Below are 18,361 nucleotides of genomic sequence, written 5' to 3' on the forward strand. Positions count from 1 at the left end.
AAAAATGGTTTTGCTATTTGTTTTGGTACAACACCAACATTTTTTAAAGAAATTTTAATTAGTAAAAACTTGCAAATATAACAATTGAGAAGAATAATAGAATCTTCCTTGGATTATTTAATGATTTTGAGAAAATCAAGAGGGAAAAAGATTTCTCTGTACTTCAAATCAATCATCTTTCGATTGCCCACAAAACCTCATCTAAGATATTTAAGGAGAGTCTCAAAAGATCTCTCCAGAGCTCTTCCTTGGGTTAAAAACTGGTTTCTCTAAACTTATTAACCTAACCACTTCTAATTGGCGGCTAGATATAGCCTTGTGAATTGAGCTTTTGAACTTTAAATTCTAATCCGTCAGCTGAGGAGGTCTGGGAACAAAAAGCCGTACACCTTGAACGACCCACACACATTAGTGGCTGACTAATTAGAGAGTCGGTTGCCGAGAATAACCAATAATAAATCGAAGCCGAATGATACAGCTGAGAGCGCTCGGTTCTGTAATTTTATGCAATTATCGTGCTTGCAGGTCGGACGTTTGCCAATAGCCATTAATATTTAATGCTAGCTGCTCCGACATCTGGCATCTGGTCCAATGTTGGACTTTGATTGGGAACGGAGAGTAGTGCCAGGGCTGTGTTATCAGGAGGCTGAGTCTTTGGGGGGGCTTTCGAATGCTTTTACAATTGAAAATGCCTAAATTGGTTTGAAGTGCTTAGTTAAAGGAGTTTCTTGAAATTTTTTAAGCTAATTATTAAATTAAAATAGTTTTTTTTTTAAGCAGTACTTGAGCATAACTGGTAGTCGCAGAGTACACTGTTTCTGATATATGTTATTCTTAGAGAATCGCCATATTTTCAAGATTATATATCCACAAAACGATATTTTTCGTCTGCCTTATGTTTCCGTTTTGTTGGGGTTTGACTGTAATTCCCTACTTACTTGATCCAGAATCTCCAGGGACTGGTTTATCAGCCAAAAACTGATAAGCGAAAACCGAGCACTCACACTTGGCACCCGGGTGAGCAACGCGTCTAATGCCAACGGATCAAGATTGGCGAATGCCCTGCCAGACTCGGATTCGGAATTGGACTCGGTCTCGGTCTCGTTCTCGGACTCGGACTCCAACTCGCTTTCTGTTCGGCCAAAAATCGTTTCTATATGCGTAGCGGCGGCCCCAGCACATCTTCCCTACCAAAACGGGGGGAAAACAATTGAAAAAACCAAGCCACCCCTGGGCTTTTCCCGCCTCGAAACCTCAAACCCGCCCTGGAAAGTCGGGCGGTACTACTGCGCATGTTTCCACATTCTTTTGCAGTTTCCTTTGTGAAGCGATTCGCCCTGCACATATAGGAACATATAGAATTTTATAGGGGCAGAAAATGTCTCATTGTTTCCTGTTTCTCTTACCTGGCCGGCAGTCAAGGCATTTTTCATTAGAATGATAACTTGGCAAGAAATTGCGTCTTATCAGGAGGGCCTCTCGGCTTCCTTTCCCTCGTTTTCCCATTCTTTCCCCTAAGTGCAATTGCAGTTACAGAGAGTGGCAGGCGAGGGTATTTTGAAATACAACCAGTTTGCTGACATTTGCATTTCTACTCGAACGATTCCCTGAAAAATGGATCCGACAGATCGCTCTGTCCAGGAATTTGAGTTCATAATGAATGTAATGAGCCCGCTCCTCTAATGGGTGGGTAGGGGCATCGAGGAAATAGGGTGATATGGTATCATTTACCAAGACTATATCTATATCTTTGGCTGAAAAAAAGTTAGAATATATGTATAATTATTGATTTATAAACAATTTAAAATGAAACCATGGATCTACAAATAATTTAAAATATTAATTTAAACCAAATCTTCACCTACTATTAACATTTAAAGTGATCTAATAATATATGATATTATGATACCGTAAGAAGTGGAATAAAAATGGATTGGTTTTTTATAAATTTCAGAGATATATGTGAATAATATTAATTCTATACACTTTGCAATTAACTTTTCCTAACTTAAGTTTATCGATGGTTATTAAATCAATCCTTAAAAAATTCCCTAAGTAAAAAACCCTACTTCTGTCCAATTTCTGTCAATCATTGGGCGACTATACAGCAAGAATTGAAGGAACACTTTCAGATCACTTCTGACAGTGTTGTATTTCCTGGCCACAATCTTGGCCAAGGGCAAACAATCTGCGCCTAATTGGTAACCAAAGAGCTCGCTGTTTCTCAAATAAATATAATTAGAAGGTCTTTGGCGTTTGAATTACGGATTTCTTCGGGTTTGAGTTTTCCGTATCAGTGAACGCTCATTTGCGATGGTAATTCAAAGGGCGGGGTGTAAAAAGAAATGCTTTCGGGTCAGGTAGAGGTTGCGAAAACTGTAAACCGAAACGATTTCTGGGGATGGCAATGGATTCGGATGGGTTGGGGGTGCCATGAGAAGGTCGTTTGCCCGAGCTGCTGGGCATTTCCCCCTGGAGTGAGTCCGGGAATCCGTGACACGGAATTTCCATTTAGCTCCCGATCTGAACGAGACTGCGTGTGTGTGTGTGTGTGCGTTAATGAAGGTATTTGAGCATTTGAGCTGAGCAAGTTGCAGTTCCACTGCACAGAGAAAATAAAATTGATTTTAGACATACACATATAATAATATTTGTATACCATATGTATGCAATCTTCCAGGATTCACTATATATTCTATAACTTTCATAAAAATGATCAAACAATTAATCCAAAAATATTAGAACTTAGTTCAGAACCAGTTTGTTTTATAATCTCAGAGATTTTATAAATTCTTAAATATTAGAATATATTTGAAATATCAAGTTGTTTTGTTCTCGGTGTATTTTTGAAAAGGGAAACCCAACCGACTCAAGAAACTCCAGCTCCGAAAAGTCGTTGCCCAAAAAGTGAACAAGAAGAAGAAGAGGCCAGAGAAAGAGAGCGAGAGAGGCAGAGAAGAAAGGGCAGCCGACAATGCAGCTAAGTAAACAAAAAGAGGCGAAGATGGGAGAGAGCGAAGAAAGGAAAACATTTACAAAAGAAAGTTCGTTGAACTGGTGTGCGTGTGTGTGTCAGTTTTGTTGTGTGGCTACTTTGCTCCCCCCTTAGACCCATGGATTCCCCTACTGACTCCCATGACTTCCCTTGGAATATGGGATGTATGGATGTGATGACGTCTTCAGGTTGAATTTCAAACCAAACAATAACACAGAAATGTCAACGGCAACGTCAGTGACCGCTACACTTTAGCTTAGCTTAGCCCTGGATCAGAGAAAAGCCTCTTCCGAGGATCGATTTTCAACAGCTGGATTCTCAATTTTCATTCTAGAAAATGAATTCCCTATATGTATGCATGTATGTGCATATGTATGTACATTCAAACATTGTGATGTAATCTGACGTTGTTGTTTAAAAAACCTTTGAAAATAATATCGGTTCTGGTATTACATTATTCAATAAGCAAAACAACAAGAACCTAATCGTGAACGCTGGCCTTTATAATGGAAAAAAATGTAGTTCCCAATCAAAATGATTGTAAATTAACCCAGATATTAACGTGGTCTTGTTTGATAAGTCTGAGGTTTCCATCGTTTCTTAGACAAAGATCGAATAGGATGTAAATCCTATTACTATAATTCAATAAAAATCAAATAATTGAATACAAGAAATTAAATTAGTAATTAGTTCTATGCCAAACTTTATAAAATAATAACACTTTTAATTAAAGTTTATTTTTTCTTAAGGTATTCGAGCTGTGTTAATATTTAGAGAGTTTACTGTAATTATCACTGCCAAAAAAAAAAAAAAAAAAATTGTTTAGCTAAGCCGCTCATTTTTGCAAAGCAACGCATAAAATGGAATGGAGAAAGGGAATGAAGAAAGGCAACAAGCGATCGGTTATTGCTGCAAAGTGTTTGTTGCGATTAGGGTGAATAATTATCAATAAAGTTAGTGCATATGGAAACGCAAATTCGTCACATATGTATGTATTTACATACATACATATACATATATGTATACATACCTGCATGCACGGCATTCAGCGACACGAAAACATCACGAATACATGAGCTGCATTTACATACATATGTATGTATGTACAAACAGCCACAAATGTACATACGCTGTTCGTTGAGTTTTGCGACGACGACGACGACTACGAATGAACGAAACAAAAACGATGAAGAACACAACGCGATGAAAACGCGGCTATGTGTGAGTGAGAACATCGTCCGTGTGTAGAGTTCTACAGCCAGGTGGTGGGTGCAGGGGGGACGGGAGAGCCAAAGAGAGGAAGGGAGACTAACGAAGAGCGACAGAGACACACACAAATAAGCGCGCGCCTGTTGCAAAATTCAGTTCTGCGCTCTCATTCGTGAAGAAAGGATGTACACGCCGGTTGTAGCCGAATGAATCCGTGTACATCATCACCCCCGCACGGCCACAGAGCCCCAGCTGCTAGTTTGGAACTGCTTGATATGGGAGCCAAGGAGGACTATGATGAATTACGCGATTTGCTCCACTCCTGGGACGTCGCCGATCTGCTACCTCTTCTGCAAGGTAAACATTAACATGCACACAAACACAAGTACAAAGAAGAGGCGCGATAAAGAGCCGGCAAAGAGAGATGGTAGCATTCGTCACTGCCAACTTAACTAAGAACTCAAAACCCCAGTTTCGTTGAGTTTATGAAAAAAAGTATTCCAAGAAGCGCACAAACTTGATTCCGTGGATCGAATTTATGTGGAAATGGCATTGATAAAGCTCTCGACTATTAGAAATGCAGTGGAGCCTCTCCAAAGATTACTGTATTATTCTTCCACGTTTGAAAACAGTGGCTTCACCAGGGGAACTAAAGGTTTTATAAAAACCACCTTATGAAATCACATTTTATTATTATAAATTTTTTTTTTTTACGGAAATCTTTGTTTTTGTTTGGTTGAATTTTTTTTTTTTTTTAATTTTGACGAGTAAGGAAATAATATAATTTTTTTATTGGATTCTTATTCAATTTCAAAACAAAAAAAAAAAAAAATAAATAAATAATCAATACCTAATAATTAATTAATTAGAATTTAAATGCCGAATCTGAGTAGTATATGAATACATATGTACATATGCATGTACATATGAATGTATTTGCTATCAAGACCTACCTTCTGATTATTGGTTATTCGTGTCTTTCAGATGAGGCCATCAACGTGGACGAGTTGCAGATGATCAAACGGCACCACTTGTCCGAGTTGCTGCGAAATTTTCGGTTTGGCACCCGGATTCGCTTTGAGCATAACTTGGAGCGCTGGCGTCGCTGGCTGAATGTGCCGCTGCAGGGAACCCAAACTCAGGGCTCCGTCCACTGCAGCGGATGTCGGTGCTCAGAGGTTCAGCCGCAGGCCCAGGTCCAGTCGGAATCGCTATGCCAGCAACCGATGGTGGAGATCAATGATTCAGACCCAATGAGCGACAGTGGAAGGAAGAGTTTGGATCAGTCAAAGACCATTCCGGCAGAGTCGCTAGTGGCACTTAGTGAGCAACCCCCAATGCTCGTTCCCTTTCAGAAAAGCCCACCCAAGGCGCCAGACTTGATGATGGTCAAGGAGGAGGAGCAGCCTTTAATGGGAAGCGGAGTTGGAGTTGGCGGCGTGGCTCTTGGAGTCGAGGAAGCCATAGACATCAAACCATCTGGAGGAACATTTGCTGGCGGTGAAGACCAAATGTCGTCGTCCGTTGATCACGGAGTCAGCGTTCTGGGCATCCTGCAGTCGTGTGGCGTGAAAGCCCAAGCCTTGCTGGAACGCATCGGTCAGAATACGCCGCTGGATGCTGTGCAGCGCCTGCTGTTGATCCAGCTGGTGTGCAGCTACTACGAAGATAACCAGCTGCACCTGACCCTGCAACGCAGTCATCTGCTGGAGCGCGAGATTCTACAGCTGTTTCCGTGCGAGGAGCTACACTATTACCGCACCGAGCGGCGTGGCAAGATCTACGTGAGATTCACCAACATGAAGCGGAGCAAGCGCATGAGCTCCTCGCGGCAGGACACCAAGCGTCGACGCACTGATAGCATTCGGCCATCAGGAGGACAGATATCCTTTTCCTCCGATCTGGGGCCCCAGCCCAAGGCGAATGTGAACAGCTTTGCTGGCGAGCAGATCTCCAGTCCGGATCGCTCCGATTGACGTAGTTTTGTAAGGAGAAGAAGCTAGGCCCCAAACGTAATGCTAATCATAGGTTAAGTGCACCCCAAATGTGAAATCTATCTGTTTTATTTTTGTGCCACTGGATGTATAATAGTAGGGTATTTTGCGGGTCGACGCGCGATCCGCCGACTGACGATACTAAATAGCAACTGATTCTGGTTACACGACGACGACTCTGCACTTTTCTTTGAGGGGAGTAAAGGCGGGCGGGCGAGCGAGGGCGGTGGCCCGAAGTGGCTACAAAAAGTGATTACATCAGCAGCGAAAATAGCCAGGCGGCGGTGTGTTAACAATTGGCTAACACGACACCAGGCGACTTGTGCTGACTAAACTGCAAGAAGAGTATCCGCGAGATACGCACAGAGTAATAAGAAAATGTCGACGAGGAAACTAATTAATTAAGTTGCCTTGGCCGCTTCTCTGGGCTCTGGCTCTTTCTATTCTTCAGCTCCAGCTCCAGCTCTGGCTGTGGCTCCAGTTTCCCCGGCACATGTTCGCTGCTAATTGCCTTTATCAGCGACGCGACAGAGAGCAAACAAAACTATCTTTATCTGCAGGCCCCGCCGGATAGCAAAATAGCAGCGTATAATTGCCATTTGGTTCTATATATTTTCCACCCCCAATGTGTTCCCTATTTTTCCTATTTTCCCTATTTTCACCCCTTTGGTTTTTTCTTGTTTCAACGCCCATTTTCGCCGCGATTTTTCAGCGATTTGTGCATTGTTCAGGCTGCCAGCCAGCGAGCGCATTCCAATAGATCTCATCGTCATGTAAAAGGGGTATCTTCTCTGCTTTTCGTTTTTTGTTTTTTTTTTCGTTTTTCAAGCGTTTTCAAGCAAGCAATTGTTCTGTGCATGTATCTGATGGATACGAGTGCGCTGCCAAGTAGTAAATAGGTCGCTGGCAACAAGCTGGTGTATTTTGTATGTATATATCTGTGTATTTCTCAGCTGCAAAGCTACAAACTATTTTATATTTGTTGCTTTCGGCCAGCGAAAGCGTATCGTTGAGCTTTGCCTGCCCGCTTGGCTGCAAAAGCTCGCCTCCGTCCACTTAGTATCTGTTAGATACTTTTTAGATATTTTTACTGCCTTTTGATTTTCACGAATTCTGGCTCAATACAAGCCATCCCAATTGGGCTAGTTCTTGGTCGCAAATATAGTTCTTTCTCAGTGAGTAATCCCGTTCGGTTTCGACTATCTTATCTGCGTTTTTTTCGAGCTTTTTCCAAGGCATTTGGATTGCTGGACAAGCGACTCGCACAGATACAGATACAGATACAGCTGCTGGTGCTGGTATGATGTGGCTGTGGCTGTGCTGTTGCCTTTGCTTTTTCGAGTGGGGAAAGTAGGTCAATTACACGTGTCGTGTGTGTATGTACTGCGGCCCGTACATATGTCTATGGGGCCCCGTACATAGAGACGGTTTTTATGCTTGGCCAGCATAATCAAACAAGCTCTTTGTGTTGCCAGCGTTTTCTGGTTTTTCTGTGTTTTTCTCTTTTTCTGGTTTTCTGGTTTCTTTGGTTTTTCGTTCTCCGTTTCTTCGTGGCCTGATCATAAGTTTACTATTTGCTCAGTTCTTCGTTCTCCATTCTTTGTTTTCTCTTTATTTCCCTCTGGTTTCTAGGCCAAAACGCTGCAATGGGCGTTCGTTCGTTCTTTTTGTTTATCTTCCATGGAGTTCTGGCGGACGGAACTCGGACTGTAGATACATATATCTACAAATTGTAGATAGATAGCTCGCTGTTGTAGCTGACTGAGATAAAAAATCGGGCGAGGGCCCTTTTGGGGGGTTTTTTTAGAGAGAAATAGCACTCTGAAAATGTAAATAAAACAATAAATTTCTGTAGTTTTAGCCCTTTTTTCTTAAGTTTCCTTTTAATGGGAAACTAGGTTAGTTTTGTTTAAGGGAACTATAAAGGAACCGGAGTTGTTTTGTAAACTTACTTAAATGGTTAAATTAAAATCTATACAATAATATTATTTATCTTTGAGGTAAAAATGGAAACTTATAGAACCCCTAAAGTAACAATTAGGCACTGCAAATTTTTAAAATAATATTTACGATTAAGATAAAAGGGCTGACCGAAGTTTGCATCGATATTTTTATATGGTAATTAAATCAAAATTAAGAAAAAACATAACTAAATAAAAAGAGCAGTAATTTCTGTTAAAAAAAAAATTTTTTTTAAGTTATTTCTTAATAGCTTAATCTTCATACCGAATTTAGAATTTAAAAAAATACATTTTATGTAAAGCCTATAAAATGGGTATTTTTTCTAGCTTCTAACAGAATAAAAAATAATAAATAATTATAATTATATTTTAATTTATGTATGTACATATGTACTTTTGACTAAAACTAAAATAGAAACGCGTAGATATACCAGGAATTATAAAATAGTAATTAATTGCCTTTTTAAGGCCATATTTTTCATAATTCTTATATGGAAAACAACAACATATTTAAACAATTACTAAAAATAATAGTTTATTTCTAAGTTAAACACATCAAATTACTAGTTCTACTTTATTTCTCCCATTTTTAGACGCCAAAAACTATGTCTTATTCCCAAAAAATAGAATTATCGAAGCTCCCAAATGCTTGGAGGACATTTTTCCCGTGTGGAAAGGACGTTGAAAGGACAAGGAAAAGCATTGGAATGTGCGAATGCGGGGTTGGATGCGGGTGTAGGTACATACACCAAATGGCGCAATTTAGTGGGTGGCATTTTCGGTGCTCCCAGAGGGCGAGTGGTGGTGGGGCGGATGGGGAGTGAGATAAAAAACCGCCCAACTACAACGCATACAAACATATATACCCGCAAATTGGGTCAATCGATAAAAGAGGCAGCGACGCTGGCAGCGACAGCGGCACATGCGCTGACACAGAGGTCGGGGAAGGGGTGTGGCGCCCAAGGAGCTTTCCCTCCCAGCTTTTCCAGCTTTTCCTTTTTCCCTCGCTGCCGGGAGAGAGCGAGAGAGGCGAGAGCCTGTTGTGGGTAATCCAATTGTAGGTGGCTCCAAATATCATATATATATATATATAGCGAGCCTTGTAGTATATATAGCCGCGTTCCATATACATTTATAGCAGCCTTGCTGCCGTTACATGGCTCCAGCAATATGGATTACATCACACGAGGTTCTGTTTCTGCAGCACTGGGTGTCTGGGTGTGTGTGTGTGTGTGTGACTTTTAATATTTTATAGGGCAGCTGTCACTGCTCCTGCTGCTCCAGTTGCCACCCGAAAAAGGCGCCACCAACGCACCCCATAAAAACCCTCCCAAAAGCAGCCACTAACTGCGGGCTCATAAAACAGAGTTTGGGGTATACAGTTGCGGCAAAAAAAATAGCACCATGACATATATTTTTCATTATTGATTAATTGTTTTATAACTATTCATATATTTAACTTGTTTAAGGCTTTTATTTTTACTTTAGGCTCTAATTTATCGAAATACACTGCAAGTGTCGTCGATAATAACATGAAATTGAAATATTTACATTAAGAATGTGAACGTTGAACATTTTAGGCGGCAACAAAAATAGCACTATTTCAAAAATAACTTAAGAAAACGAAAAAAAACGAAAAAAAATACGGGAAGTTCTGGAATATTTGTATTCATTTGTATTCCTTATCGATATAGTGTATTAATATTTCGTTGTAAAAGCTTTGGCAGCAATGACAGCAGCACAACGTCTCGGCATAGAATTGACCAAGTTTTGACACCTTTCCCGTGGAATACTGCTCCATAATTCTTGAATGGTGGCCCAGAGCTCCTGATTAATCCTTGGTTTTGCATTGGAAACATATTTTTTTACATCAGACCAAAGATTCTCTATCGGGTTTAAGTCTGGAGACTGAGCAGGCCAATCCATTAGGTGAAGGGATCTGTCTTGAAACCACTTAGGAGCTTTCTTGCTGGTATGTTTAGGGTCGTTATCCTGTTGGAAGACCCACAACAACGGTATTTCGTATTCTGCATAAGACAGCATCACTGTTAGCAAAATATCGCAATAGACATGTTGATCCATAATACCTTTTATCCAATGTATTGGACCCACTCCGTAATAAGAAAAGCATGCCCAAACCATGATACTCGTTCCACCGTGTTTTATGGTCTTGCAGGTGAAACTTGGGCGGTATTCCGAATTGGGGGGTCGCCGTACATAGGATCGAGATCCTCTTCCTCCAAATAGCACGATTTTGCTTTCATCCGACCATAGGATGTTTGGGCATGCTTTTCTTATTACGGAGTGGGTCCAATACATTGGATAAAAGGTATTATGGATCAACATGTCTATTGCGATATTTTGCTAACAGTGATGCTGTCTTATGCAGAATACGAAATACCGTTGTTGTGGGTCTTCCAACAGGATAACGACCCTAAACATAGCAGCAAGAAAGCTCCTAAGTGGTTTCAAGACAGATCCCTTCACCTAATGGATTGGCCTGCTCAGTCTCCAGACTTAAACCCGATAGAGAATCTTTGGTCTGATGTAAAAAAATATGTTTCCAATGCAAAACCAAGGATTAATCAGGAGCTCTGGGCCACCATTCAAGAATCATGGAGCAGTATTCCACGGGAAAGGTGTCAAAACTTGGTCAATTCTATGCCGAGACGTTGTGCTGCTGTCATTGCTGCCAAAGCTTTTACAACGAAATATTAATACACTATATCGATAAGGAATACAAATGAATACAAATATTCCAGAACTTCCCGTATTTTTTTTCGTTTTTTTTCGTTTTCTTAAGTTATTTTTGAAATAGTGCTATTTTTGTTGCCGCCTAAAATGTTCAACGTTCACATTCATAATGTAAATATTTCAATTTCATGTTATTATCGACGACACTTGCAGTGTATTTCGATAAATTAGAGCCTAAAGTAAAAATAAAAGCCTTAAACAAGTTAAATATATGAATAGTTATAAAACAAATAATCAATGAAGAAAAATATATGTCATAGTGCTATTTTTTTTGCCGCAGCTGTATATATGTATATAACATACATATATATTGCTGATAAAATAAATAAAAGGAACCAGAGCCCGGAGTCGTAATGAATGTTTTTTGCCTTTTCCAGGGCTGATTAAATTTTTGCCAGCAAAATTCTAAGTATTTCTTAGCCCGCAAGAATGTTAAACACTGTGGCCTCTCTCAGGCTCTGGGCTCAAAAAAACTTGCTCGGACTTTGGTCTCAGCGGTACAAAATTGATTTCCTGCAAGTGCTGCAGGACATTGGGAGAGTGGTTGTTTAGGAACAAGTTTCTTGTACTTCCTTGTATTTATTTGAGGCATTAAAACTTTGGCAGTTGGATTTGTTTTTAACATCTGTTTAATGTAAGCTTTGGGTTTTAATATTTAAAATTCTACCTGAAGTTTGGTAGTTTCTAAGGGTTAGGCAGCAGCTGTTTTCTTAAAAGATATTTATAGGCTTTTTCCTTAAATCAATATTTTATATATTTAACGCTCTGAGCTAAACCAAAAGAGTAATAAATAATATTTTTAAAAGACCTTTCCTGCTAAGTTTTTGGCATTTATTTTGAGGTCTTAAACTTGGTAATGTTTTATATATTTTTTTATAATCAGCTTTACTCTGAATTTAAGCTAATAAAACAAATGTTTAAGCTATAAATTTATGCTACTTGAATATTTATAAAAAAATATTTTCATATCATGTCTATTGATTAATAATTACTGTTATAATTGTTAAATATAAACTCGGGCTTAGTCCTTTTTAGAGAGAATTACATGAGTGTTTACACAAACACAAAACTTTTAGAAGTGGAATTTGAATAAAATACATCAATTCTATCTAGGTTCTCCTATAGATTTGTGAAAAAACTTTAAATAAACTTTATTTTTAATTAAATAAAAAAAGTATAATTAATATTAAATGGTTAAATGTATGCAAACTTAAAATAAAAACCCAAACGTCATTTTTTTAAATCACACAAAAGCTTCCACAAAAGCTTTTAAAAGCTTTCGACTTTAGCTATATAGCTAAGACGTTTTAGCTATATAGCTAAGACGTTTTTGAACGTGTTTTCCATTTATTCCGCTTGGTGGCGTTTTCTGTGTGTATGTAAATAATTCTATTCATATAGCGACACCTGGTGGCTCACTATACCTAAAGGCAGACCTTTCTAGATCCAAAGCAAGAAACTAGAGGGCGCTGTACCTAAGAAGAGTCTCACCGCGATATGGCAACGCCAAACGGAGAGGCGGTAATTAAAAAAAATATTTAAAATATTTTCATAAAAAAATAGAAACTAATTTATTTACTTTAATAATTTTTAATAAAAGCAAGACGTTTTACCAGTACAAAATTATCAGCTGCTTGATTTACACATAATTTGTAAATAAAATAAAATTTCATAATAGTTTATAAATAAAATTAAACTCCAATTAAATAAAGTAATGTAACCCGTCTGAAACCATTTACAGTGCAAAACTGGTTGATATTATTTGAAATATATTTTATTGGTAGGCAGTTTTGAAGAACATTTGTAATGACATTTATATATAATGAACATGTTTCAAATAATCATTTTCATCTCGCTTTACTTTCCTCTCCCATTCTTTTTTTTTTTTAATATTCTTCTATGTATGTATGTATATAATAAATTTATTTACTTTATTATTATTTTTATTATTATATTTATTATTATTATTATTTTTATTTTATATTTTCCCACCTCTCCTCTAATCGGTTTTTACTTTGTTTAGTTGCTGCGGTTGCGTTTTTTTTTGTTTTTTACCGTTTATGTTGCTCTTTGTTGTTGTTCTTTGTGGTTGATTCATAATTTGTTGTCATATACCTTGTAAACTTATGTAGTTTCATATATGTATAATTTATATATATATATATATGTATATATATGTGTGTATATATAATGGCTTACTATAAGTTACTTAAAAAACATTATATAATAAATATTTACTCGTACTTTATGTGTATGCCTCCCCCTTGTTTCCGTTCACGTTACTTTTACTACTCCTCCTTAAAGTTCCAGTACTCAGAGCGACAGAATTTAGATTTGGAGCCCGAATAATGACGAAGGACGAGAAAGTGACAGCGAAAAAGTGTCAGACTCAACGGTGGCATAGTGTGCCCGTTCAACTATCGGTGTTTTGTGTCTGTCTATTGACTGGCCACACTGTGTCGAATTGCGATATACTTTCAGCTTTCCAAACGCGGCGTTCGATCTGAGTACTGGGCTTTACTTCATATATTTGTATAATATATGTATGTATATATATATATATTCTTTTATTTTACTTTATTTTATTTATCAATAATTATTACCAATATCGTAGATCACCAAACTTGTTTTAAAAAAATGTTTACACGAAATTGATGTTGTCTTTCTCTGCGGATTTCATTATCTGGTTTCGGAATTGGGGAGTTCAGTTTCGGATTTACGTTATCTTTCTAGGGATTTTCCACTGTTTCTGTTCTGCCTCTTCCTCTCTATCCAAGTTTTTGCTCTGACTACGATCTTCGGCTCTGATGGATGATGCTGGGTATCTGTCGTATCTATATAATTTGCGCTCGCTTTTTATATCATATTCATGTATATTTCTATATTCATCTATCGTATGCTTTGCTCTAGTCATAAATATGTATATATTTATTTATATGTATATATATAGATAGGTCTATGTACAGAGAAGTACACAATGGGGGCTAATTAATTAATCGCTTGCATTATCGATAGGTAATTCTCGACTTGTCATCGATATCTTCCCATATAAATTCATTTAGTGGCCTTGCCCGGGATCGTTTTATATTTTTTTGCCTGATATCTGTGTGTGTGTTAGTGTGTGAGTGTGCCTATATTGAGTTTACAATTTGCTAAATTACATTATTCGAGACTTGGGTTTGCTTTCGTTTGTATTTTTTGTTTTTTTTTGTTTGCTAGAGTTGTATAGAAAAAGTCGACAAAGCTTTCCTGGCTATCCTTTAGTTTCGTATTTGTATTTGTTTTAGTTTTAGTTTTCTTGTATTTGTAAGTAGGGTACACGACGGCGGGGATAATATGATTAAAGTGTCTTTACGGCAAATACTATAAGTAGATAGTACACCGTTAGTTCATGTTCTTATTCTCAGATTTGTTCGTTACTGCGCTGCTGCTGTAATTGAGACTATCTAGGCTAACAATACGATACGTGGTAAGTTAAGTTTAGTTAAGTTAAGTTAAGTAGTTAAAGGCAAACGTTTCTTCCATCTTCTATATAACTCGAGATCGAGAGTGAAAGTGAAAGTGACTGGGTGACCAAGTGGAACTCGCAGCGTTAGGAAATCGCTTTTCAAAATTTGTGGATGCTACGGATATCGGATATCTAGCACTCTCCTGCCTCAGATATGTTGGCTTCCATAAAGCAATTCGTTCGTAAAAAATGTATCTACTTTGATCCATCTGTATCTGTATCTGAGATCGTGTGTATCTGTATCTGAGAGTGTGTGAGTGTGTTTCATGATGTGTCCTTGTGGGTGGTTGTATTGTCAACGTGTGTGTTATCTCAGGAGCCCAGGAGCCAGAGTGATGTGTAGGTCCTACGGTGAAGTTAGTTCGGTTTGATTTGTCGATAGTTAATTGTTCTCGTGATCTCAATGGTCTGCGTATAGGTTGATTTCATATTATTATATCGTTATATATATATATATAGGTTAACTTTCATATATAATACAGTTGCTGTTATGCTTACACAACTAGACACTTATGTACACTTCTGTCGAACACGAAGATGTAACTAATTATTACTTGACGCTCGAACTCGCATTGATTCCTGCCCTACTTCAACTGCACCGTAAAAAACCCGATGTTCCTGGTATAGGAACTTTTTGGGGACCTTTTTGGCGAGAGAGAAAGGGAGAGAAATGGGGGCGAAAGGAGTACCCTAACATATGTACACAAATCGAACGATCGCAGAAGCGAGGAGTCAAAGCAAAGAATGCAGCTCTAACGTTATTTTCTTGGTCGTTAATCGATTATCTAAATGGTGGCGAGTGCTTCATCGATCGAAGAATCGATACCTCCTCGTTCTACTAGGTGCGGAAAGATCTGCGGTTAATTTGAAGCGCTAAGCAGAGTCTCCCTCTGGGGTCTACTACTCCTTCGTTCTGGGGTTATGATATAGGCTTGTATGATATGATTGTGTTGTGTCTTTTGCTTCGTATCTTTTGCTGAATGTCATCGTGGATTGGGCTTCTTTATGTATGGTAACCGAAAGTCAAACAAGGCGATAATCTAATTGATAATCCCTAGGCCTAAGCGAACCCTCAAATTCCGTTCTATCAAATATGCTTGCTTACACTGGCAGTGATGACTCCTTACTTTCTCCTACGCTATCTCACGTATTCTTTCCTATACTCCATCTTAATTTCATTCTAGACAAATTATACAGAACCGAAATGAAACAGCACTCAGTGGAAACACTAACGTTTTCTACTATAGCTATGTAAATATATATATATATATATGCCAATAACAATAACACTTTCCGCTCTGCTCCTAAACCAAAAGCAAAGATATAGATCTAATATAATTACTCCTTCTAATTCGCATTCACAGCTGAGATAGGTAAAGCTTGCGTAATGGACTCGATCTATGAATGTATGGGGATATCGTGTAGATTTAACTAATTAAAATAGAGATTGCGGTTGGTTTTAGTTGATGCTGGAGTTTATTTTTGTTTTTATCGATAATATCCATACTAGGCGATACGAATGGTAGGTAGTGTCTTGGCTCCGTTCTCTTTTTTCGGGTCTATATATATACTCGTAGATAGTTCTTTGGTACACGGCTAAAGGCTACGCAATATAATTGGTTTAATCGCAATGCATGTAACTACAATTTACATGTACATATGTCTATCATATCTGTATTATCTGTGGTGTATCGTTTATTGCTCTACATATAGTATCCGTATCTGTATCTATACTTCCAGCGCCTTCTCTGATGGATGTCAATGGGTTATGTACAGTGTGACGTGACTGCGTGTGGTCGTGTGATGGATGCTCATGTTTAACTAACTATAACAGGGACTAGCTTATATAACACAGTGCACTCTGGGTCCAAAGCAGCGTTCAATTAGTTCATTATTCGTTTTTTAATGCAGTTACTATCTCCTAGCCCCTCCTCGATATCATCACATTCGCGCGCAGGGTTGAAACTAATGACTGATGGAGGGCTTGGGATGAAGCAGTGCCTCAGGAAGTAGTCTACGTTCTGCAGCTTCGACCGACAGAGAGAAAGTGACGGGCAGAAAGCTCTTAACGGGGGGGAAGAAAGGGTGTTTGTGTGTGTGTTTTCTAACGATAAACTTTAGTTTAGTTCGAGTTTGAAAAAGGATCGAGCTAGTGAGTTTAGAGAGAGTTTTAAGAGAGTTTACAAAGTACGCTATACCAGCTGACTTTTAAATGCATCCACAATTTGAGTATAGCGGCAACCTAATTACACAATACACATAAATATCAAATAATTTGCATTTTGCATTGCATTTACATGGTGTCATTTACAAATGTGTGTGTGTGTGTGTTGTATTGTTGTGTGTATATCGTGTGAATTTTAGAAATACTGCATAGTTGGTATTGGTTTGGTATCGGTATCGGCATCGGTAGTATACAAAATAGTAGACAGTGCTTTTGGTAATTTCTTGCTGTGTTTCGGCTTTCCATTTTCGCTGCAGGTAAATAGTACAGGTAGCCTTATCTGCATCTGAAGATCTGTGTGTGTGTTCTGTGGGCACTGTTTAGAAAAAGCTCTTCAAGAAGCCAGCTGGCCCAGCCTAAAAGAGGGGGAAAATTGATTTTAGTCAAGTTAAAATTTTATTTATTTTGAAAGCTTACATCCTGCTGATGCTGTTGTTGCGTTTGTGCTTGTTTGACTTTGGCTTGAGCGATCTTTAAGGCTCTGGAATGGATATATATATGTTTAGTCTCTTTTTTTTAAGGTAAGGATATATTAAAGACTCACTGTTGCAAATCCATGATGGTCTTCTCCTTGGCATTCTGCTCTTCCTGCGACATTTGTACCAATTGCAGCAAGCGTTCCGTTTCGGTTGCCGCCTTCTTGTGCTCTTCCTTTGTGTTTTGCAGCTCCTTGACGCATCTGAAAAGTGTAAAGTATTATATATTTATTATAAGTTTTTAAATTTTTGAATTTAATAATAAGTTTTGATGTGAAATATAAGACTAATGTGTGCTAAAAAATAAAATATAACTTCTAATAAACGATTTCTGATTCAAAAAACCTTCAATGAGATAAGCAACTTACGCTTCCAGTTGACGCTGCGTGTCCATGAGCTTCTTGTTGAGCTCTCCGGCAGCTGCCGCTCCGCCACCTTGCGTCTGGAGTGACTTCTCCAGCTGGTCCATCTGCTCCTTGCGCTTGCGCAACTGTACATCGAACTCGGCCATCTTCTTCTCCTTGTCCTCGATGTCCTTGCGCTTGGCATCGATCTGCTTGCGCTGCTCGTCGATGATCTTCCGCTCGCCCTCGGTGGCCTTGGCCTGGTTGTCGATCTGCTTGCGCACCTCCTCCAGCTGCTTTTGCTGCTGCTCCAGCTGTTGGCGCTGTACATCAGAGGCTCCGGCTCCCGCGCTGGCCGCCTGCTGCAGTTGCTGCATTTGTTGCTGCAACTGTTGTACCTGCTGCTGCAGTTGTTGTACTTGTTGCTGGGAGGTTTGAAGCTGCTTGGCCTGCTCCTGGTTTGACATCTGGCTCTTTTCCAGCTCCTGGACCAGGAGTTCTAGCTGCTGCTGGAAGCGATCCCGCTCTGTGCAGGCTGCCTGCAGCTCGCCCTTGACCTTCTCCAACTCTTTGGGGTCCGCTCCGCCAGCGCTGGCCGCTGCCTGTGGCTGCTGTGCTGCCTGCAGTTGCTGCGCCGCCTGTTGTTGCTGCGCTTGCATCTGTTGCTGCATCTTTTGCATCTGGGCATGCTGGTCCTTGATGTGTTGGTCCATAAGCTGCACAGTCAGGAACATGGGGAATTGTTAGGAATTATCTTATTAATTAAAGGATTTCTTGTTTTACTAAAATGTATCAATTGAATCCAATATTGGTTTTAAAAGAGCTGTAACATTTAGAACTGTGTAAGTGTATTTATCAATAAAAATAATAAAAAATAATTAAAGCTTTGGGAACTT

The 18,361-nt window shown here is 38.9% G+C and overlaps 2 protein-coding genes across 8 annotated transcripts in view; one reads left to right on the top strand and one right to left on the bottom strand.

The window, feature by feature from the left end:
- Window positions 1–4,335: 4,335 nt before the first annotated feature.
- On the top strand, window positions 4,336–6,371 carry LOC108078442 (uncharacterized). The gene is made up of 2 exons (XM_017172325.3): window positions 4,336–4,561; window positions 5,189–6,371. The coding sequence occupies exons 1-2, from the start codon at window positions 4,411–4,413 to the stop codon at window positions 6,178–6,180; spliced, it is 1,143 nt and encodes a 380-aa protein (XP_017027814.1). The 5' UTR covers window positions 4,336–4,410; the 3' UTR covers window positions 6,181–6,371.
- Window positions 6,372–13,993: 7,622 nt separating this feature from the next.
- brp (ELKS/RAB6-interacting/CAST family member bruchpilot) overlaps window positions 13,994–18,361 on the bottom strand; it is a 39,511-nt gene continuing 35,143 nt past the window's right edge. For all 7 annotated transcript variants that reach the window (XM_070283931.1, XM_017172043.3, XM_070283932.1 and 4 more), the window contains 4 exons: window positions 17,490–18,181; window positions 17,190–17,324; window positions 17,063–17,126; window positions 13,994–17,001 (listed from right to left, as the gene is read on the bottom strand). In XM_070283931.1, the coding sequence (XP_070140032.1) occupies window positions 16,966–17,001; window positions 17,063–17,126; window positions 17,190–17,324; window positions 17,490–18,181 (927 nt within the window). In that variant the 3' untranslated portion in view covers window positions 13,994–16,965. The remainder of the gene's footprint in view (window positions 17,002–17,062; window positions 17,127–17,189; window positions 17,325–17,489; window positions 18,182–18,361) is intronic.

This window comes from Drosophila kikkawai, chromosome 2R, assembly GCF_030179895.1.
Source record: "Drosophila kikkawai strain 14028-0561.14 chromosome 2R, DkikHiC1v2, whole genome shotgun sequence".
Lineage (NCBI taxonomy): Eukaryota > Metazoa > Arthropoda > Insecta > Diptera > Drosophilidae > Drosophila > Drosophila kikkawai.